General features: G+C 48.1%; 1 protein-coding gene across 1 annotated transcript in view; it reads left to right on the forward strand.

Annotated features, from left to right (window-relative positions):
* Positions 1 to 22,992, forward strand: part of XYLT1 (xylosyltransferase 1) — a 284,392-nt gene that overhangs the window by 248,226 nt on the left and 13,174 nt on the right. Inside the window, exons 7-10 of the mRNA XM_045542679.1 lie at positions 6,534 to 6,750; positions 9,289 to 9,465; positions 14,288 to 14,550; positions 20,790 to 20,985. Coding sequence (XP_045398635.1) covers positions 6,534 to 6,750; positions 9,289 to 9,465; positions 14,288 to 14,550; positions 20,790 to 20,985 — 853 coding nt within the window. The remainder of the gene's footprint in view (positions 1 to 6,533; positions 6,751 to 9,288; positions 9,466 to 14,287; positions 14,551 to 20,789; positions 20,986 to 22,992) is intronic.

Genomic DNA, 22,992 nt, shown 5'->3' on the forward strand with positions numbered 1-22,992 from the left:
CAGGAGATGGGGCTGGTGGTGGGGGCTTTGGACTTCTGTCCTTGGTGCTAGAATACCCTTGCTTTTCAAGACGTAAAGGTTTCTCCTTGGCCATAGAGGTGCCCTATATACCTGTCTCCCAAATCCAGACGAGAGAAGAGGAGAGATAGAAATTCAAAATTTCCACCTTGAGGGAAAAATGTAAAGCATCTTGGCGAGCATTTATGGAGCACTTACTGTGTGCTAAGCACTGTGCCAAGCCCTCTCTATATGTGGTCTCATTTAAGCCTTCACGCCAACTCTGTGAGGTAGGTATCATTATCACCATCTCTACACGAGAATCTGCAGCACCACATGATGAGGGTTGCCTAAGGTTAGCAGCAGACACGGGACTTGGACCAAGTAGTCCAGCTCCAGGGCTCAAAATCTGTGCTCTGCAAAATACAGTTGTAACATGTGCACCTGTTCATGTAGTTGGCTGATTTCATACCTTGTGGATTTTTATGCTTTATTCCACGACTTGACTTTTTAACTAAAATGCTCAGGTTACACTTATGCTGAAGGAATAATCTAGATTCAGTGACAGATCACTAGACAGGAAGACAGAAGAAGGGGAGTTTTCTTTGTAGGTTTTGTGACTTTGGATGGATCATGCATGTTCTCTAAGTCTCAGTTGTTGTTGTTTCACTTGTAGAATTATTTATATTAGCTGATTGCTAAGATTCCTTCTTGCTCAAACGTCCTATCATATCAAAGGAATGGAGTTCTTCCTTCTAGAACTCACTATGGGACAAGACAGTTCTGGAACAATTCCACACTCAAGCACTATGCCAAGATTGACCCAGAGAATTAACTAAACTGAGAAACTTCTTCATAGTCGGCCTTTTCCGAAGACCACATATACTTTCTTAACTGACCTCTTGTCCCATGGGGAAGAATCGGGACCCCTCCCCCCCCATCTGATTTACTCTGATGCTCCACTGAGTAGATTTTGTCCTTGGAACTTCCTAGTAGAATCGTGTTTAGCTATGACTTTGTCCCGTATTGTGACAATAGAGAAAAATCTCAGGAAGGTCAACTTACCGTTTCTCAGAATGGAGGAAGTGAAACTGAATGCAAATGAGCCTGTGTTTGGCCTCAAATAGCCTATTCTGAAGACACCTGAGAGGCCTGGCAGAAAGCCTCTTCCGAAAGCAACAGTGAGCTCTTTTCTCTTGACTCTCTCATTTCTGGGCATTGTCCTTTTGAGGCCATAGAAGGTCTCGTATCTTCATTTGTGTCCTTTCGGAAGGACCCTGGTGAATCAGGCAGCAAAGAATGGCAGAGTAATTAAGAGCCTGCGTTAGATTCAGCCAGACCTGGATGCAGGTCTAAGAAGACTTCTAGCTGTGCAACTTTGGAGAAATTACTTAACCTTTCTGAGATTCAGTTCCTTTGTCAAATGTGTATTATAAGAATCTGATACCTGGTTAACTAATGTCACAACTTCCTGATTTCCGAACAAGTGTGACTGTTACCCTTCCCTTTATTCATTTTTCCGATACTTATTGAGCACCAGCTGTATACTGGGCACTGTTCTAGGTACTTGGGCTACAATGATGAACACAAACAGACTAAAGTCTCTGCCACCTTGCAGCTTACATCTAGCAAGTGGAAATAAACAGAAGCCTAAATAAATACCACGTATATTACATTAGAAAGTGAAAAGTGCTGTGGAGATAAACAAAGCATGAATGAGGCCTGGGAATGCCAGGGATGAGGGAGGGACCTCATCGCTGCGTGAGAAGGGATTGATGGTTGGGTCGGTTCCGGCTTGGGTGAACAGTGCTTACTAAACACTTTGCAAAGCACTTCAAGAAGCGTCATCCATCACACTTTCGCAGCTGATTCAGGAGGTTGTCGGGACAGGTGTTACGGGGTTCAACTGACATTCAGAGAGGGCGAGCCAGCCCCACCCCTCACGGCCTGTGAAAGCCGAGGCCCGAGTAGTACCTAGACCTGCCCGGAGTCTGTTCTGCTTTGGTGCCACCTGTGCACCCCGTTGCCCCAGGTCACCTCGTCAACGGGAAATGAAATGGAGGGGCAGAGAGCATCCTTGGTCACCTTCTATGCACAGGGCCCATTGCTGCAAGTGTGTGTGTCCCGTCCCTCAGGCGGGAGAGCCGTGCGCCCTTTGGTGGCGAGCCGACCTCTACGAAAAGGAAGTTCACTGACCTCGCTTGCCTTCCACTTACCTGTTCAAATCGTAGTGAACACATGGGGCAGGAAAAAAAGCAAATCCCACCCAAGCAGTTGATGCCTTTCTCTGGTAGATACCCAGATGCTGGACCTCTGCCACCTTCTCCTAGTTTCAAATAAGTCCCTGGTAGCTTGTGTGACCCAGAAGCTTTTCTGAGACCTGGGAAATTGGTTGTTTGTATTTACTCATAATTAACCAAAGCATGCGTTTGCAGTTTATCTGTTTTTGAATGCAGTAAATACAGCAACCAATCTCCCAATCCCATGAATATTTCATTTTGGAGATGACTGCATAAATATTGTATCTGGATATTATGGTCTGGGACATCACATTAAAATTGCAAGATGATACTATTATCCCGCATAATGGAACATGAAATTAAAAAGCTGGTCTGTGGAGAGAAAAAATTTGCTAGTCCTCTCACCTGTATTTCTTTACTCTTTGTTTCTCTCTCTCTCTCTCTCTCTCTCTCTCTCTCTCTCTGGTTACCATGTAAGTTTGAATGCAAATTGTCTAAAATTTCAAGCATGGTTAAGTGCACCGACTGGGCATTATATATAATTGGCACTAGCCACAGTCAAGGTAGGATTTTATTTTCCTAAACTCAGGGGCTTCCTTCAATGGGGTTAGAGCTGAGTTACATTTCAGAGGAGTGATACTGTGAATATAATGAAAAATCTTCATCAAGTCTCTCCCCAGCAAGAACGTGGTTTTGCTAATAAGCTTGGCTTTTGCATGTGGAAAGGTGTGTTAGGGAAAGGACAAGAGCAGTGGCATTGACACCTGGATCTTCTGGTGGGTTCTGCCCTTGTGTGAGCGCTCTGTGTGTCCTTGGAAAAGTTGTCAACCCTCTCTGGGCTCCCATGTGCCCACATGTAATGTAACATGTGCCCCGTACCCTCTTCTTGTGTATAATTGAGTGACTTATAGAATGTCGCAGCTGGAAAGTACCTTGCAAATTACCTAGCCCAGAGGTTATTACAACTGGTGGCCTATGGGCTGGATTTGGCCTAGAGATATGTTTTATTTAGTCAGAAATACTTAAAGGAATTTAAGTGCCTTTCAGAACATGCGTTCTCTACTTTCTCTGCTCATCTCACCACTCCCCGTTGTCTTATACTCAGTCCCTTGCACGCACTTCCAAGATCTGTCTGACCCCTGTAGGGACTTCACTTTATAACCCAGACCTAGTCCAACTTTGTCCTTTTGCTAAGGGGGAAACTGAGATTCAGAGAGGACCCCTCACTTTTCAAAGTCCCCCAGCTAGTGACAGGTAAAGCCACACTGCCCTGTAGATGGAAAGCCAGCATCATCATCACTACCATGGCTTTTACACCACGGTCAACGTTGTTAAGACTTAGATATATGACATCATTATCTTCAATATAGCCAAGGTCTACAGGCAGGTTTTCTGCTCATGCAGAAGAAAGTGCTAGGGATGCGGGTTCATTAATGAGGTTTCGTGCAGTTCCCCTAGGTGGATGTCAGGGGATTGTGGGAGGCGCGGTGGGGAGGAATTCTTTCTGGAATGCGGTGTGACTAGCAGGATGGGATCAGCGGCTGCCCTGCCCCAGGACCCATAAGGGAGGCAGTAAGGAGGAAGCCAAGGTTGTTTCCAGTGACAACAGGGTCCGCCTGGGAGGAGACAGTAACTCCAATCTGAAGACAAAGGGATTCAGTCTGCCACAGACATGCAAAGAGCCCTAGAACACTGAGCAGACTGGCTTAGAGGACGAGGTGGCATTTGTGTGCCACAGTTTGGCTACCTGCCCCATCTGGAGCCTAAGAACATCCCACCCATCATGATCATGATGAAGTTGAAATCATTCAAGCCTGTATTAGTCAGGATTGTTTCAAATGCAAGTGACAAGTCCCATCTCAAAAATGCCCTGTGCACATAACTGACAAGTCTGGGGGTGGGTCAGGCACAGCGAGATCCGGGATCTCAAGCAGATCCACCGAGACTCGGGCACTGTGACTTTCTGTGTCTCCTCTCTTATTTCTGTTTTGCCTTTGTTGTCAGCCCCTGTACTCATGGGGACAAGATGGCTGCCAGCAGTGCTAGGCTTACAATTAAAAACATGTGACCACCGCAAATTGTGTCGCCAGCCCAGAGCAATCTCCTGCTTAAGCCAAGCCAGTCTGCACCCCCACACACAACGTTGGTCAGCTGTCCCCTGTGTCTAGAATGTCCACTGGCTCAGGCCTTGCCTCCCCCATGCCCACAGCATCCTGCCTTTTCAGCCTTGCTCTAATCCTCATTTTTCTGGAAGTGCGTTGAAATTCATTTGCACGGTGGTTACCTGTCCTTAGATGGTATTTGCTCAGTTAGGCTGTCGTTCCCGGGAGGTAGAGCCTGTGCCTTATGCTGTTTCTTAAAGCTGGAAGGGTGGAAGGGTGGAAGGGGCTGGGCACACATCTGCTCTTTGATGGGTTGGGTTCATCCGTTCATTCTGCGAATACTTGCTAAGCGCTACTTACTGAATGCCGAGCACATAGGCACGAGCAAACACAGGAACAACGCCAGCTCCCGTGGAGCTCACGGTCTACCAAAGGAGGTGGACAGTAATCAAAGAACCACACAAATGCATCATGCAAGCTGTTGAGTTCACACATGTAAAAGTGGGTTCATAAAAGTGCTGTCTCTGGGGTTTTCATGAGATTTAAAATAGGTCATTCACATAAAGCCCTTGGAATGATAATGATCAGTATGATTTTGCCACCATGATGGGGATGATGAGGATGATGATGGTCATGGTGGTGGTGGTCACAATGATGCTCATGGTGGTAGTGATGACAGTGATGATGAAGATGGTGATTATAGTGATAATAAAGATGATGATGATGGTGATGATAGTGGAAGAAATCACAGCGGTATGAGAACTGAGGGAATGACTTCTGGACTGCAATCTGATGGATACATTGGAGTTAACTGGGGGAGGGAAGGGGGAGAGCATTCGAGCGTGTCTGGGAGCCTTACCCAGAAGGCTGTGTATAATGGTGGGCACGTGGAGTAGGGACATCGTGGTGGTGGCAACACAGAGAAGCACTGATACAAGTTGGTTATAAATTTATAAGAGCTGGAAAAATCCGGAGTCCTGAACATGGGTAAGGATCGGCAGGCGGGAAGAGCGGGAAGATCTCTGGGTTGGGAGACCTCTAGACCTTAGGAATATGGATCATGCTTACTTCTCCCTGACCGCCAGCAGGGTCCAGCATGGTGCCTGGTACGTGGTAAGTGTGCAGTGGATGCTAACTGCTAACAGACTGGGAGTTTGGGCCAGAGGTGTGGTTCTAGCTCTGTCCACCCTCCCAGCACGCCCACGTCATCAGCTCTGGGACCTGCAGAGCTTTGGTTTCTGCATCTGCCAAATAGCAAATGCCAGTTCTGCCCCACCTGCCTTGCAAAAGCCTAAACGAGATAATTATACATATACTTACCAGAGTAGGAGTTATTCATCTGGGGTTTGCGGGTGAAATTCAAGGAGTTCCATGACCTTGGATGGAAAGAAAATGACATCTTTATTTTTGATAAATTCTAACTGAAATCCTGCTAAAGGTGGCTAACGAACCACAGTCATGTTAGCAGCAACTGTGACTTAATCACCCACGGGAATCGCATATTTTCATATCACATTATACTTGGTGCAGATACCTCTAAATATCCTTTATGCTCACTGCTTGCTCAAAATTACAGTAGTTATGAGACCTGCCGTGATATCTTATTTTTTAATGTGTTAATAAAGAAACACGTGTATTATCATACATTTGGTGTTTTTAAAAATATTTTGTAATCCTGTATATGATGTGTGAATCAAGAAGCACATGTATTTCTGTATCATAACTTCGGTGGTTTTTTTTTTCTTTTTGGTACTTTGTAATCATTAACATATTGTGTGCATTTAAGAGCACTTTTCTGAGGTGAGAGTCCATAGGCTGCACTCACCAAACTGCCAAGGCATCTGTGGCATAACAAGGTTATTTCAAATGTTCTCTAGAAAGGAAGTAGGTGCAGCATTTGATCGCTGCCGTCTACAGTCCTGGGTAAGTCCCCTGCACTCTCTAAGCTTCGTGGCCTCATATGTAAAAGGGGGACAATAATAGCACCTGCCTTATAGGGGTATAGGAACCTGCCTCACTATGAAGATCAAGTGATAAACTAGACGCAGAGCCCTGGCTTGGTACCTGGCACATAGTAAGTGCTCAATAAATGCTGTTATGGCTGGGATTGTGTTGTTTTGTTAATATTCGGACTCTGGATGGCCTTCCCTCTTTCAGGGCCCCTTTGGGCTAAGCGCTACTTTGCCTCTCCCAGGTTCATCCGGAAACAAGGCCTAGATCGGCTCTTCCTGGAGTGTGATGCTCACATGTGGCGCCTGGGGGACCGGCGGATCCCGGACGGCATTGCCGTGGATGGGGGCTCAGATTGGTTCCTGCTGAACCGGAAGTTCGTGGAGTATGTGACATTCTCCACAGACGATCTGGTGACCAAGATGAAACAATTCTACACCTACACCCTGCTTCCTGCTGAGGTGAGAATATAGGATCAATTACCCGAGAAAGGCTTTAGCCTTTGGAGCAAAGCAGATGGCGAATTTATTGGTAAAGCAATGCGGGGTCCACCTATGTTGTTGTCCTCCAAACATCCTAGACACCCTTGCTGTCATACCAGGGCCCTTGGTCCCCCTCCAGTCTGCACTGAGGCTGCATGGAGTAGATCCACAGTGCTGCCGCCAGCAATCCTCACGGTACCTTTGTGCCAAATAGAAAAGGCAGCCCTGCCTCAAGACAGTTGGCCCCCGTTGGTCACAAAATCACACAGTATACTGATTTTGTCAGAACAAGACACTTTGCTGCCATTTTCCAGAGAACTCTTATTAAAACAAACCAACCCACCAAAACCCTCTGATATCTGCAGTGTCGATGGTAGCACCCCCTAGAGTTATGCAGTGTGTAACTTGCACAACTGTATAAGCTGACCCTTTGAGGACACACCCACATCAATTTCTGAGAGATCCCCCATAGTCACCAATCATGTTATAACCGCCAAGAATCCCTTTTCCCATTTTGGATATTGTTCTGTCTTTCCCCGACAGAAAGTAGTGTTGGTTGCATGAGTGGGTCACACTCCAGGAATCCAGGCGATCTCAGCCAGCCAGCCAGGGGTTCCATGAGGCCTGCACTAGCCCCTGCGTTCACAGCCATTGTGGCCAGAGGCATTCGCTCTTGGCTTTTGGAAGTATTTAAAAAGCTCCAGGGTACCTGTCACCATCTTTCAGACCTAGGGTTGGGAAGCCCTGTTGTGTAAGATTGCGGAGAATTCTGAAGCAGACCCAGCCCCATCTGCAAATGGGTAGGGATCCGGTTCTGAAGAGTTGCTGCTGACATGGCAGCAGCTGTCTTCTTCTCAGAGCTGAGCTGAGGGATTCTGGATTCATCTCCCTGACCTCCTGTTCACTTGCATCCTCATTTCTGATCCGACTTCAGAAAACTCCAGGGCTGGTTCCATTTCTGTTGAGCCTGTGACGTTTTTCAGGAATGGTGCCCTGTTCCTTCCCTGGAGGGGCCCCCCCAGCTCCAGATCACATGGGCTGTGTGTCTCTGTGGGCCAGACCGGAGAGCACGTCTCATTTCATGATTTCCACGTATCTCACTTGCGTCTGGGGCAGGGTCAAGCCCCAGGGAGAGGGGTGATGAGCGTGTCATCGTGGGGCTAGTTTGACTATTCTGCACACGTGTTCAGTAATCAGCTTTTAATCCTATTTCTACTAAAATCACCTTTTCTCTCAATTCTGATAACCTCCTCATCCATTATCTTGCAGGGAATTTCTGTATCATTATGAAAGGACACAGGGCAATTGGTAATTGGATACTTTTCCCCACTGCTTGATGGAGAATATGTGCCTCTGTGGGCTTGTAGACAATTCAAGCTTAAAATTCAGGTTCATGGGCATGTCATCTAGCATCACAAGAGGCTTGGCAGGGAGTGGTGGGTGGAGCCTCATTTTGCCCACCCACTCATTTAGAAGAGATTTTTGGGGGATTTGGTTGTTTTAATCAAGATGCCCACCAGACTGCTGGTGGCCAAAGCTCTGTGTGTGCTCCCTGGCCCTCCCCTCCCCAACACATGCAGGCACATACACTCCAGGGTCCCTGTTAGATCCCATCTCCTCCATTCCTGCCCATAAGCCTTTGCATGCAGACACGTGTCTCCCCACAGCTTCCCTTGGGGAGCAGAGAGCAGGGAAATATACTCTCCTGGTGTCTGGGATTGTTATAAGACCATATTGCAATGGAAGTCTCTGTCTCTCTTTTCTCTCTGTGGTAGTCTCTCACCTGCATCAACAATGTCTCTCCTCTGGTCTCTCTTTTCACTCCCAACATTGCCTCTTTGATTCCTTGGAGAGGTTGGCCAAGAGTCCTAGGATTAGGGGGAAATGATGGCGCCCGGTTCAGTACCGTGGACAGCGAGCAGCCCCGCCTCTCCCCGCCCTGTGTGGTGGTCACTGTGCAGGTGGCGAAGGTGGAGGCCCCAGGCCTGACGCAGCCTAGAGTCTGGCATCCCTCACCCAGGGGGGAAATACCAAAGCATCCATCTTTGTTGTCAGGCTGTCTCAGACCTGAATCCCTTTGCTTTCAGATCTGGCTATTTGTAAAAGCAAGAGAACCCATTTGACCCAAGATATTCCAGAAAATTATCCCCATGTTTTCCTCTGCCCCATGAGTTAACAAACCCTGAAGGACTTTTCCTTTTTACTGAGCAGACAGATGAACTGGGTGGTAAAAGATGTCTTGAAATCAGATTCTAGAGGCTGGGGAATGACCACTTAGAGACCCTCTCAGAGCAGTAGACTTCTTGGTAGAACTAAGCCAGTCTGGACAAAGCCTCCAGCTGTACCCTGAGCTGGACTAGACTGGCAGCTGCCCCCATCTGCACATGGAGAGAACAGAGTGAGCCTCCAAGAGGGTCCCTTTGCAGTCGGGTTGTCCTCGAGGATGACCTCCTGACCCCAGTCCATTGGGGGGGTTGCTGGGAGAGATCTCAGGCAGGGCCCGTCTCTCCTCTACAGTCCTTCTTCCACACGGTCCTGGAGAACAGCCCCCACTGTGACACCATGGTGGACAACAACCTGCGCATCACCAACTGGAACCGCAAGCTGGGCTGCAAGTGCCAGTACAAGCACATCGTGGACTGGTGCGGCTGCTCCCCCAACGACTTCAAGCCGCAGGACTTCCACCGCTTCCAGGTGAGCCCGCTGTGCCCCTGCCAGCCCCCCAAGCCTCGCCTGGCCGGCAAACCTCTGCAGACAAACAAGCCCGCATGTCCAGCCCTGGCTGTGGATAATAATAGTAGCAGCATCAACAATAGCCAATATTTATTGAGCACTTGCTCCACGCCAGGGCTTTGCTAACCACTCTGTCTGCATTGACTCATTAACCCCACAGCAACCATTTAATATATGTATTATTATTTATTATTATCATTTCCTTTTAGGGATAGGGAAAATGAGGCATAAAAAGGTCAACAAACTTAAGTTGTCTGTTTCCAAAGGCCACGCTCATATCCTGTTCTCTCTTCTGCCTTCTCCATCTGAATCCTCTTGTCTGGGTACAAGCCTGATTGTATCTCAGGGAGAGTCTGTCAGCCTCAGAACTCCTGACGTTGTGGGCGGATCATTCTCTGTCGTGGGGGTGTCCTGTGCATTGCAGGGGGTTCGGAAGCACCCTAGGGCCTCTGCTCACCAGACACCATTAGCAACCTCCAGCTGTGACCACCAAAAATGTCTTCAGACATTGCCAAGTGTCCGCTGGGGGGGCAGACTCACCCCTGTTTGAGAAGCACCGATCTCCAGGGAAATCCAGGAATTTGTGTTTTTAGTGTATTACACTTTAGGAAATTCTCATGAGCAGCCGGGCTCGGAAGCCGCTGCGCTCCGTGTACTTAAAGGAGTAACCAGAGGTAGAGACGTCATTACCTTCACAGCTGCCTCTGTACAGCCTTGCAGTTTGCAGTTCTGGGGGGAGCAGAGGTAGGAGGGTGGTGGATGCTCACCTGTTTGCCATTAACCCCAGGATGCCTCAGCCCACAGGTCCTCTCCCAGTCGACAGCCTCGTTCCATCCTGCATAGGCTCCCCCCTGCCCGGTGGCTGGGAGGGGAGGGGTCTCTCTGAATGTCTTTGCCCTCTCCCCCTCGCACACCCAGGCCCCAGCTGCAGAGAGCTCAAACCGAACGCTCCAGAATGGTTGAACAGATCACTCTGGGGTCCCTAGAGCTGCCACGTGGAGGTGGCGTGCTGCTTCCCACACCACTGTCACGGAGGGAGGGCAGGGACAACCAGGACAGCAGCGCCAGGCTGATAACCCGGCCAGGGTGCCCTGCACCCGCACTCCGGCACGTAACCGAAGCGTCCGGGAAAGGACACGTACTGCCCGCGTGGAGCTTCCTGCCGCTTGGCCTGGCTCCTCAGGGTGTCGGCCACAGACCAGCCGCGTCACCATCACCAGGGCACTTGTTAGAAATGCAAAATCTCAGCCCACTGCAGAGCTACTGAGTAAGAATCAAATCAGTTAGCAGGGTCCCCGGGTGCCTGGGATGCCGTTCATGTTAGATCTGCTCAGTTTCAGGCCCCGCGTGGGCTTTGGCTTCACTGGGGTGGACTGCACCTCCATTGTGCAAGTGGGGAAACTGAGGCACGGGGGTGAACTTACTTGCCAACGGCCACGCAGCCAGGGAGGTGGTGGGGCTGGGGGCATGGAGGAGGCGACTGTGGTGTTTCCAATGGCAGGCTGGGTTTTTCCACCAGGCCTCGCTGCCGTCCTGGTTTCACACCTGCACAGGTGCAGCGGGTTTCATCCTGTCACTCATGTTCCCTCAGAGCTCCCACCCAGCATGTGTGGCCACCTTCAGTGTTCGCTGCAATGCGTCTTCTGTAGGCCGGTTTTGGTGGCGGATTGGGAGATACCCAGGGATCGCCTCAAACCCACGTTAATTTCACCACGAACGTGGATGACATTTTAGCTCCCTGTTGTCCACGTAGAAAGGATCTGCTGAGTAGAAAGAGGGCTGCAGGGGAGTGTTTGACCTATTCAATAGGAAAAAAAAAAAAAACTAATTCCCACCTTTGTAGAGGACCAGCCATTGTCCCAGTTGCAGGGGACCCTCAGCACTTGGAGCCCAGAGCCTCCCCCTGGTGATTCCTGGGAGCCCTGTTCTGCTCGGGTGGCAGCATTTGTAGTCTGGCCTGGCGTCCTGGGGACACTGTGGTCTCTGATAAAGACTGGGCAACAGAGAGAGCACATCATGTGCTTTTACAGCTCTTTCTCTCGCAGTAAACAACGGTCAAGAATATCCCCCGACATCGAGAATCAAACAATTACTGCCTGTAAGGAACTTGGAGTTCTTGTGCAAAGAACTCAGAGAAAAAGAACAATAAATATAGAAACATGCCCTTTTCAAAGATCTGGGTATGGTCACAGAATCGCTGGCAGAGAAAGGAGGCTGCCCTGCCACTGAGGCAGATTCTCTGCCCCCAGAAAATGAAGACTCATAGGCCCCTAGGTAGACAGGCACCTAGTAGAAAATTTAAGGGGCTGGTGATAATAATCACATAATATTAATAAAAGTGGCTAACAATGTGTGCCAGACACTATGCTAATCACCTGTGTTATTATACCCATTTTAAAGATGAGGAAGCTGAGGCCCAGAGAAGTTGGGTGACTTTCCCAAAGACATACACAGCTAGACAGGACAAAGTGAGATCCGCACTGAGGTGGTCTGAGTCTTCTCAGTGCTCCTGTAAAGGAACCAAGCTGACTTCTGTCTCACAGGGAGGGGGGACCCCAGCATTCATGAAGCAGAGAGGTGATGAGATGTTGCATTCACTCAGCTCAATCCTAGAGTAGAAAGAGCTTGGGTTTTGGAGTCATCCGTTCTGGGTTCAAATCTTACAACTGTGTGAGTTTGTACATGTCATGTTCCCTCTCTGAGCTCAGTTTCCTCATCTGAAAATGGGAATAATAATGCCTTCCTTGCTGGGTTGTTGGGAGAGTTAGAGGTGCTGACATAGATGCAATGCCCTGCATACGGCGTGTGCTCAGTAGTTATTGTTGCCGTTAATTCACTGCAGTGAAAACAGTGCTGGACCCAAATTCAGGTCAATAATAACGCTAGACCATAATAAGCTCCTCAAGGGAGAGGGCTGTGTTTTATCTGTTTCTGCATCCCTGGACCAGGGGTCAGCAAGCTACAGCTCCTGGGGCCAAAGGCGGCCCACGGCCTGCCTCTGCAAACACTGGAGCGCGGCCACGTCCATTTTCCCACTGTTTTGTCTGTGGCTGCTTTCACGCTACGAAAGCAGCGTTGAGTAGCTTCAAAGCTATTTAAAAAAAAAAAAGCCTTTTTATTTTTTTTCATTGTGTAAACATTTTATTTTAATTAATTTATTTATTTTTATTTCACCATATTATGGGGGTACAAATGTTTAGGTTACATGTATTGCCTTTGCCCCTCCCAAGTCAGAGCTTCAAGTGTGTCCGTCCCCCACACAGTTGGCACTACACCCATTAGGTGTGAATATACCCATCCCCCCCAACCCTTCCCACCTGCCCAACACCCAATGAATGTTACTACTAAATGTGCACATAAGCATTAATCAGTTAATACCAATTTGATGGTGAGTACATGTGGTGCTTGTTTTTCCATTCTTAGGATACTTCACTTAGTTGAATGGGCTCCAGTTCTATCCAGGATAATACAGGAGGTGCTAGATCACCATTGTTTTTTGTGGCTGAGTAGAACTCCATGGTATACATATACCACATTTTATTAACCCACTCATATATTGATGGGCACTTGGGTTGTTTCCACAGCTTTGCAATTGTGAATTGTGCTGCTATAAACGTTCGAGTGCAGACGTCTTTTTTATAGAATGTCTTTTGTCCCTTTGGGTAGATGCCCAGTAATGGGATTGCTGGAACAAATCTGGCCATTTATTGAAATGTTTTTCAATCCCTGCCCTACACCGCAGTATAAAACCTGGTAGATAACAGATGCTAAATATTTCATTTCTGTAACCCTGGACCCTGACTCTTAATCCCAGCTCTGCCACTGACTTGCTGTGTGTCCTTGGATAAGTCCCTTCCCCTCTCTGGGCCTGTTTCCATATGAGCTTGGTTTATATCAGTGGTCCTCAAACACTGCATTATAATCACTTGGGAAGGTTTATTTTGGGGTACATATTTTTGAGCCTCACCTCCAGAGATGCTGGCTCAGGAGATCTCAGGAAGGACCTTAGAATCCAAATTTTTAAAAGCTATCCAGGTGACTGATATGCAGCCAGCTCTGGAGTCACTTGCATTGTCCTCAAAGCTACGTGAGCAAATGAATCACCTGGAAACCTGTTAAAAATACACATTTCTAAGTCCTCTCCCAGAAATTCTGATCCCTTGCAAGTCTGCAAGTCGGCTGCAATGCCAGGGAGGCAGTTGGGAATGGGGAGGACTGTAGTGAGCAGAAGAGCCCACGTCTTGTCTAAAGGGACAGCCATTACTCAGCTTCGACCAGTTGTTACCATGTAGGGATGGGGGCCGGAGGTTGCCAGAGCTGTTGCTATTTAAAGAGAAGCCAGAAGACTTTCTATGAACTCTTTCATTTTGTAAATATCACCAGATAGGTCAATTTTAAAACCCTCTGCAGGTCAACTAAAATACATCTGCAGGCTGTCTTTGCCCCAGATTACTAGTCCGTGATGTCCAGCTAAATGAATTTCTGAGCTCCATCCCAGGATTTAATCTGTTTAACAGACATCTAAATGGTGCTTACTAAGTACCTATCATTGCTTGAAATGCTTTGCAGAGATTAACTAGTTCAGTCCTCTTCACACGCTCATTATAACCCATTCTACAGACGAGGAAATTGAGAACACAGAGGTCAGTAAAGTGTCAGATCTGGAACTTGGATCCAGGCAGGGTGGCTGCAGAGCCTTGCCCCTGACCACAGGCTGTGCTGTTAGGGTCCTCCCGCCACTTGCTGATGCAGCTTTTTTTTTTTTAATCTTCCATGAGCACAGCAGACAGCCCGGCCCACCTTCTTTGCCCGCAAGTTCGAAGCTGTGGTGAATCAGGAAATCATCGGGCAGCTGGACTATTACCTGTACGGGAACTACCCCGCAGGCACCCCGGGCCTCCGCTCCTACTGGGAGAACGTCTATGATGAGCCCGATGGCATCCACAGCCTGAGCGACGTGACGCTCACCTTGTACCACTCCTTTGCCCGCCTGGGCCTCCGACGGGCAGAGACGTCGCTGCACACGGATGGGGAGAACAGCTGCCGGTGAGCCCACGGGGCGCGGGAGGGGCGGAAACCCAGAGCAGGCAGGACGTGGAGGGCACAGAGGAGGGACCTGCCTCCTTTTATTCAAATTTCTTTTTAAGACATGGGGTCTCACTATGTTGGCCAGGCTGGACCTGAACTCCTGGGCTCAAGTGATCTTCCCGCCTCAGCCTCCCGAGTAGCTGGGACTGCAGGCGTTCCTCCTCTTCAGGAGCTGGAATTCCACCCATGCTTCTCCCCTTCCTCCTGTGCCTAAAAATCACCTGTGCAGCCGTCCTAGCGTGCACGGCGTTTCCGGTCCAAGCATGGCCACGCATTTTGCTTTACTTTTTACTTTCTCAGAATACCACATTTCTTATGCATCAATGATTGTCTCTCCATGGACTCATTCTTTATGCTGTACATTAGTACCTTACAAGGATGCTCATGTCACCATATTATATGGCAGCGTTGGTCTGAAACAGAATGCAACCATGAAAGTCCGAAACTGTTTTTGTTCTTTTACTTTTCGGGATGGAGAAGGTCAAATACGTACAAAACAGAGAGAGCAGTGGAACCTCCTGGTTCCGTCACCCGGCCCTCGCAGTGATAATAGCAACTCTGGATTGATCTCATTTCATCTTCACCCTCTCCCACGTTCCGCCTCCTCGCAGATCAGTCTGAAGTACGTCTCAGACATCATGTCATGTCGGCCACAAATATTTTATTTAGTATGTATCTCTGAGAAATCATTCCTCTTTAAAGCCTAACCACCCTGTCATTACCACACCTAAAAATAGAACCCCAAGCATCGTTCAAAGGCAGAACTCTTGTTTAAACCGCTCCAGGACCCCTTAGAATCATCTCGCCTACCGCTACCTGGCGACACTTTAGGAAAGAGTATTCTAGAAGTAAGAAGAGGGGAAGGCGGGAAAAGAATTCAGCATAATCTCCCCTCCTCCCCTTTCATTGTGTGTGTCTTTCCTTCTGTCCCCCAGCAAGATGCCTTGCAGGTGTTCACATAATTACAGTAAGAATTTGGTGTCCTGCCTCCCCTGCTTGGCGTGACACTGTTAGCCCCCTTTCCCTGTGCTGCTCCGTAGCTTCTGTGACGATGATGATCCTTTTTATGCTACCAGTATTCCGCTGAGTGGACTTTCCAGAGTTTGCTTAGTCCACCCTCTGCCGTCGCTATTGTCAGTAACGTGCCATTGTAAATAACGTCCTGATGAATATCGCTTTGCAGAAGGCCTTTTGTTCCCCATTCTCTTTTCTGATTATTTCCTTGGGACAGTCCCAGAAGTGCGTCTAATCACTCTTCTTCTTCTTCCTTCTCCTCACACCATCCACGTTTAACAGCGTACCAACCTTTTTTTTTTTTATTTTTGAGCATCTGTCTGACTTCACTGTACCTTCCCCTCGTGTGTCCCTTTGCCCCGCTCTTCCCTCTTCACAGCAAGGGAAGAAGGAGAAAAAAGGAATCCTTTTGTTCCCTAAAACTCTGGAAGCACAGGCAGGTTTCCCGTCCGGTGCCTTATTCGTAGCCAGGTGGGCTTTGCTGCAGGGCGAGGACGAGGTTTCCTGGCGACCTGACACCCCCAGCTCCTGTCACCTCCTCATGGGTTCTGGTTTGGTGCAAAGGGAGACTAATGTCAGGTATGAGCGTGGAACCCGCAGTTCAGATTCAACTCTGCTTCCTCGCTGTCGGCCTTGGACAAGTCGTTCTCCTCACTCAGCCTCAGTTTCCTTATCTGTCAAATGGGAATAATCTTACTATCATGAGGTGTTGCGAGGTGTAGAGAAGGTAATCGTCAAAAACCGCCTTGTGAGTGACGTGGTGGTGCCACCCCTATTTTAACAGGGTTTTGTCTACCAAGTACTTGGTCAGTGTTCAGGTCATTGCTGGTGTCTCACTTGCCGTTATTACTTAGCCACCAAAAGCGGTTAACGGTGAACCTACTACGTGAGATAGTAACTGGTGCCTGAACCACTCATCGTTCTTAGCGTGATTTTTCTTCACTCCCCGCCCCTGTCACCGCATAGCTGACCTGTTCCCGGTCATTAAAGGCCATCCAAGGGCCACCTCCTTTGTGACATTTTGCAAGAACTTCCCTGATAGCCCCACACCCACCCTCTCCCAGGCTGAACGTAGGGCAGGGGCTTCACCTCCAACACACCCATGCACATACCTGCGGTGCCTTGGATCAAGGTCACCGGTGAGCGTCTTTCCCCTCTCCTAGTCTGGGGGAGCAGAATCGACCCCTCAAAACCACAGTACGCATCCCCTGGATGCAGTGTGGAGCCGGATGCTTGGAAGGCAAATGTCGTACGAGAATAATTTTAATCACAGCCTTCCTAGAACATATAGGGTAAGTGATCTTACAGGTAATCCCAGGAGGAACTCCCAATTTATTTAGGGTTGTTGAAATGTTCTCCTAGTGCTTATTTTGGAATGAAGTGAGCCATCTAGTTGCCTCGAGCCAGGAATCCTCCAGCTTCTACCTCATTTTTTATTGTAATGGAACCATTGTGCCTTGCTCTGGGCGAAGCTGATGTATTTACGAGTAGAAGCTTGCAAATAAATCAGGACAAAGGACTCTTATCCCAAAAGGCAAAAGAGAATGAATTCCTACCCCCTGGAGCAACTGGGGAAACAGCAAGTAGAAACTTGGAGCTTTTTTTTGTCTGGGTATTTTATGCAAATTGTGCCTTTCCAGTCTATAGGATAACCTTTCCTAAAAGTGATGTTTATTGATTTCTTTTTCTCATTATAAAGTTACACATGTGCATTGCAGACATTTTGGAAATAGCAGATTAACAGAACAAGGAAAATAAAGTTTGCTTATAATCTCTCATCCAGAGACAAGAATGTCAGTATTTTATTACAGGCCCCCAAATTCAAATGCCCTGTAGGACCAGGCAAGTGGCAAGAGTCAGCCAGGGTGGTCCCTGCAGGGTGGGCCGAGCAGGGCAACCTAGAGGTCCATGGTGCTCAACTCCAGCACATTTCGGAGCACAACCTGGAGTTGCTGACCAAATCTCCTGATTTTTTCAATGGTAACCTTTGGGCCAAATGAGTACATCTGTGGCATTCTGTTGATTATTATATTGCCTCTTGATCATTTCTCTTTCCTTAGGGAAGTAACGTTTTTCACTACTTCAATACCAAATACCATCAAGATGAGGCATTAGAGGACTTTGTGGTCAGTTCTAGGTTACCTGTATCTGAGATGTAGCTTGGAAGTGTGGGGTTCAAGAGAAAGTCCTTCTAGAATTTTCACTCATTCAGTAAGTATTGATTGAACATCTGTACGTGTATCAGGCTGTGCGTTAGGCACTGGGCAGGCACTGGGCATTCAGCCATGACCCAGGCAGACTGGGCTTCTGGGCTCAGTGCCCTCCCATTCCAGTATGAAGGCAGACAATACCCAAGCACAAGTAAACCAGAACAGAAGATCAATAAGGGTAAATATGTTGCCCAAAATGAAGATACAGTCATGTGACAGTGACGGGATAGTGACTTAAGATTTGGCAGTCAAGGAAGATCTGTCTGAGTTGGTAACACTTGAGCAAAATGTTACCTCCAACCATGAGAGGAGAAGAGCATTCCCAGCAGAGAGACTATCATGTGCAAAGGCCCTGAGGCAGAAATGAGTTTAGCATGCTCAAGAATCCAAAATAAGGTCACTCGTGGCTAGAACATGGTAGATTTGGGTGGAGGAAAACACAGTGAGCCTAGAGAAAGAGGCAGGGCTTTGTAGACCGAGGAAGGAGTTTGGATTTTATTGCAAACGTGAAGCAAAGCAGTTACGGCATTTAAGCAGGGGACGATGAATGTGGCTACTATGGGAATAGGTTAGAGTGGACAGAATAAGAGGGGGGTCAATTATGGAAGCTCCTGCAAAGGTCCAGATGAGGAAGGATGGTGGCTTGCAGCAGGATTCTGGCTGTGCATAAGGAGAATAGAGGATGGATTCAGGTGGAGACAACAGGATGTCTTGGCGGGAGGTGAGGGAAGGCAGGTGATCGGAGATTACCTCCTAGATTTCTAGAGTGCTTGGTTATGATTCATTTTCTTGATCCTCTCAGCACTCGATACAGTCGACTGCTCTCTTCCGGAAACACTTTCTTCTTTTGACTCCCGTGACAAGCTGTCCTGTCCCACCCATTTTAACAGAACACACCTTGACCGTGCATTGCTTGTGTATCGCCCCAGTAACGCTGCGTAACAGACAATCCCCAAATCAGTGTTTTGAAACAGTAAGCGTTGACGCAGTGCTCAAGCTGCAGGTCAGCTGGGCAGTTTTCCTGGGCTGGGCTGGCCTCGCGGCGGCGTCTGCAACCAGCTGCACGTCAGGAGGGCTGGGAATTGTTGGCTGATCTAGGATGGCTTTGGCTGGGACAGGCGGGGTGGGCTCTGCTCTATTCCAAAGCCTCATCCTCCAGCGAGCTAACCCAGGCGTGCTCTCCCGGTGATCACAAAAGAGCAAATGAACAAATGGAAAAATGCACAAGGCTTCTTGAGGCCGGGGCTCAAAACTGGCACGATACCCCTTCCACCACTTTCTGTTGGCCGAAGAAGATTCCAGAGGTGGGGAAATAGATTCTGCCTCATTGGTGCAAGGAAACCTGCAAAGTCACATGGAAGAGAGCCTGGATACAGGAGACACGAAAACTTGGGGACATTAATGCAGCCAACCACAGGCTTTGCTGTCCACAGCAGCCACTAGCCACAAGTGGCTGTTTAATTCTGAATTAACTGAAATGAAATAAAATTTAAAATCCAGTTCTCAGTCACAGTGGCCACATTGCAAGTATTCAGTAGTCACACGTGGCTCGTGGCTCCTCTATGGGACAACACAACGTTTCCGTCATCACAGAAGGTTCTGTGGTGCAGCCCTGCCTACATGTCATGCAGTGGTGAAATATCAGTGCAGTCCAGGGCTTTCTGCTCCCGAAGTCCAGAGTCAAAGCAGGTTTGCATGAGCCACGAATGCCCAGCAAACAATCTGAAGATAGCGCAGGCATTATTTTTCCCAGCGCCCCCGGAGGCATCCCGGGAACAAGGCAGTGATTTCAGGAGATGTGTAAACACAGAAAGAAAGGCGGCTTCCCTAACCATTATAATTGGACATAAAGACTTAAAAGTCCACATCGAGACCAGAGGGACGGTTGCATTTAGCTGAGCGGGGACAGCGATTTGTGGAATGCTGTCATTAGGGACCCACAAGCACCCTCTTAGGGCTGTGCAGTGTACACACTGCAGAAGCAGCAGCTCTTTATTTTACAAGCAGGAAGGACAGACATCAACCCGGGCCCCTTCAAAATCCTCTGCTCTCTGTTCCTCAGCGTTCTCCGGGCATCTCTGCTTAGCTTCCCCACCCCTGTCAGCCAGCAAACCTCTGTGGACCAAAGGCATGCATTTTAAACAATAAGCTACCTATGTGTGTGCACATGTGTTTATCCCAGATTGGCAATCATTTTTAAAGATGATATCTCATGTTGCTGAAAAGGACTGTGAGAGCGTGAATGAGTACTTCTGATGAAGTTAGGCAGCAGACATAAAGAGCCCCTTGGAGATTCAAACAGAGAGAGAGAGAGAGAGGAATGAAAAAGAATTATTTTTAATTTTTGCTCAAGGATGTTTAATGCAGCATTGTTTAGAATAGCGAAAAAAATGAGAATTATCACTCTGTAAACTATGACACTATATACGGTAAAATACGGTGCATCCACACACACAAAATCACGTTCTCAGAGACTTTTCCAAGACTTGTGATAATGCTCAGGAAATACCATAGAGCTGTAACAGAATATAGCCAGTCTACTTATTCTGATCCCAACTGTGTAATATTTATGCAAATATATGCATAGAAAATAAGGCTGAAGGGAAATCCATCAATATGACAATGTTCACACACCATTGTCGCTCCCCGGGACCAAGTGCCAGAGGACTCAATCAATATCTGTGAATTGACATTATTTATGGGAAGAGGCATGAAAAGCAGTCATTTTATTTTCTTGGTTGTACTTTCCTATGGTCAGCATGTTTTTCATTTATAATCAGCAAAAAAAAATTTATTCGTAGACGTTGAGATCATAGACGCATAGGGAGCAGCTTTCAGACGGACGCAAAGGAATATGATAGGAATTGTATGAAATGGGGACTGTTCTAGAAACAGGACTAGCACGGTGGGTGGGGAGCCCTGTCGTGATGCTAAGCACCTGCATCCCTAACCCGTGAGCTCCTGTGTTTTCAGGTACTACCCAATGGGCCACCCAGCATCTGTGCACCTCTACTTCCTTGCTGACCGCTTCCAGGGCTTTCTGATCAAGCATCACGCTACCAATCTGGCTGTGAGCAAGCTGGAGACTCTGGAGACGTGGGTGATGCCGAAAAAAGTCTTCAAGATTGCAAGCCCACCCAGTGACTTTGGGAGGCTCCAGTTTTCCGAGGTAAGAGGCCAGATGTTGTCGCACTTCATCGTCTTTTGCAGTCCCCTTGCTGAGTTCTGTTCCACAATTTTGACACTTGTAGCTGGAGATGGAGCAGAAGAGGACTTAGAGAGCCTGAAAGATATGTTCTCCAACCCCAAACACACACTAGCATCTTAAACAGGGAAGAAGGACAGGGACAGTGGAGTTGTCAAAGGACCAAACCAACCTGGAACCTTGGCCTATTTTTTGAAGTAGATTTTCTGCTTCTCTTCATTTTTCATCCTAGTCAGTTACCCCTCCTCAACTTATGTTAGTAACAGACCAATAACAAACCAGTTTCCTAATGAAGTAGTGGCATTAGTCCCATTTTACAGATGGGAGAAATGAGGCTTATAGACAGCCATTGATTTTCTGGATCATAGCTAGGAAGTGCAAGAGCTCAAAACTGAACCCAGGTCTCTCGCCACAAATCCCATGTGTAACTGTGTTTTTGTCTCCCCCAGTTTATAACACAGGAATTAGCTTAAAGTAAGCACCAGATAAATCAATCATTAAATATATGAATGGATAAGTGGGTGGATGGATGGATGGATGGACGGACAGATGGATGGATAGAAGGATGGATGGATGGATGATGGATAAATAGGTGGATGAGTGGAAGGATGGATGGACAGATGGACAGACAGGTGGATGGATGAGTGGATGGTAGGATGGATGGATAATGGATGGATGGATGGATAATGGATGGATGGACAGATGGGTCAATGGATGGAGATATGGACTGATGCATGGATGCATGGATCCATAGAAGGTTGTTTCCCCCTCCTCAATACATCATTAGCTTTTAGTTATTTTTCTGGCTAGGGAGATGGATTTACCCGGCACCACCTTGTAGCATCAGCCCCGCCTCCAGATCCCTAAGGCCCTACATGATCTGGCCTCCGTCTGCTTCTCCAGCCTAATCTGATACCCCTCTCCACCCCGCTCACATTTCTTGTGTCTTTGCCTATTCCTGCCTCAAACATGGCACATGTTGATCCCCCTGCCTAGAATCCTTTCCCCAGGTTGTCACATAGCTGGCTTCTTGTCATTCTGATCTAAGTCCAAGTGGTGCCCCATCAGGGAAGTCTTCCCTAGCTGCCAATTTGTGCCACAATAGCTACATTCCCCACCTAACCCTTCCCTATTTTGTTACCTTCTCTTGGCATTTACTATCTAAAATTATCTTGTTGATTTATCTGATCACTGCTCGGTTGTCCACAAGAGAGCTGGAACTGTATCTCCTCACCCACTGCTGTATCCCCAGCACATAGAAGAGCACGTAGTATTTGCAGATGCTGAATGAGACTTCTGAATGAATGAGAGAATGCACTTGGATGGCGATGCTGCTAGGGAGGGGAAGCATGATGTGTCTTGGCGAGTGTGGCCAACACAACACTCCAGCACCTGATTTCTGCCTTCCCCACGTCAGTACGTAGCTAAGGGGGTGAGTCATCTCAATGAATCTGGCTGCTGGATTCAGGATGAAGGATCCGACTTTAGAATATGGAGGATCTCAAGGGGCTGGGAGCATGGAGGATTCTTGCTGGTCCTTATCCAGCCCCCTGTGGCCCTGCCTAGCTGACCCGTGTCCCAGGAATGGGTCCCCATGTCAAACAGGCACCAGTGAGAGTTTCTTGTTAAGCTACCATTTTCAATTAAGGCTCCTAGTGGGTTTGCTGGATGTGAGCTGCCCAGGGAGCCCACTCCATAAATTACTGGCGCCAGGGGGCAATGAGATGCTGCCCCAGTTGGGTTCTGTGCTGGGGGCCCAAGCATTCAATTGGCGACATTAATGTTCCATTAAAGAGATGGATGCCCGGTGTCAGGGCCCTCCCTGCTTCTCAGCCTGCTGGTGGGCGACTGGGCTCCTCTGGCAGTGACAAATGACGTTGGCCACTCCATGGCTAGTGATCTGTGAATGTTCCCACTGTAGGTCTGGTGCCCTGGGTGTGAGAACCACCAAGATCACTGGCGGAGATAATG

Source organism: Lemur catta, chromosome 2 (genome assembly GCF_020740605.2).
Source record: "Lemur catta isolate mLemCat1 chromosome 2, mLemCat1.pri, whole genome shotgun sequence".
Lineage (NCBI taxonomy): Eukaryota > Metazoa > Chordata > Mammalia > Primates > Lemuridae > Lemur > Lemur catta.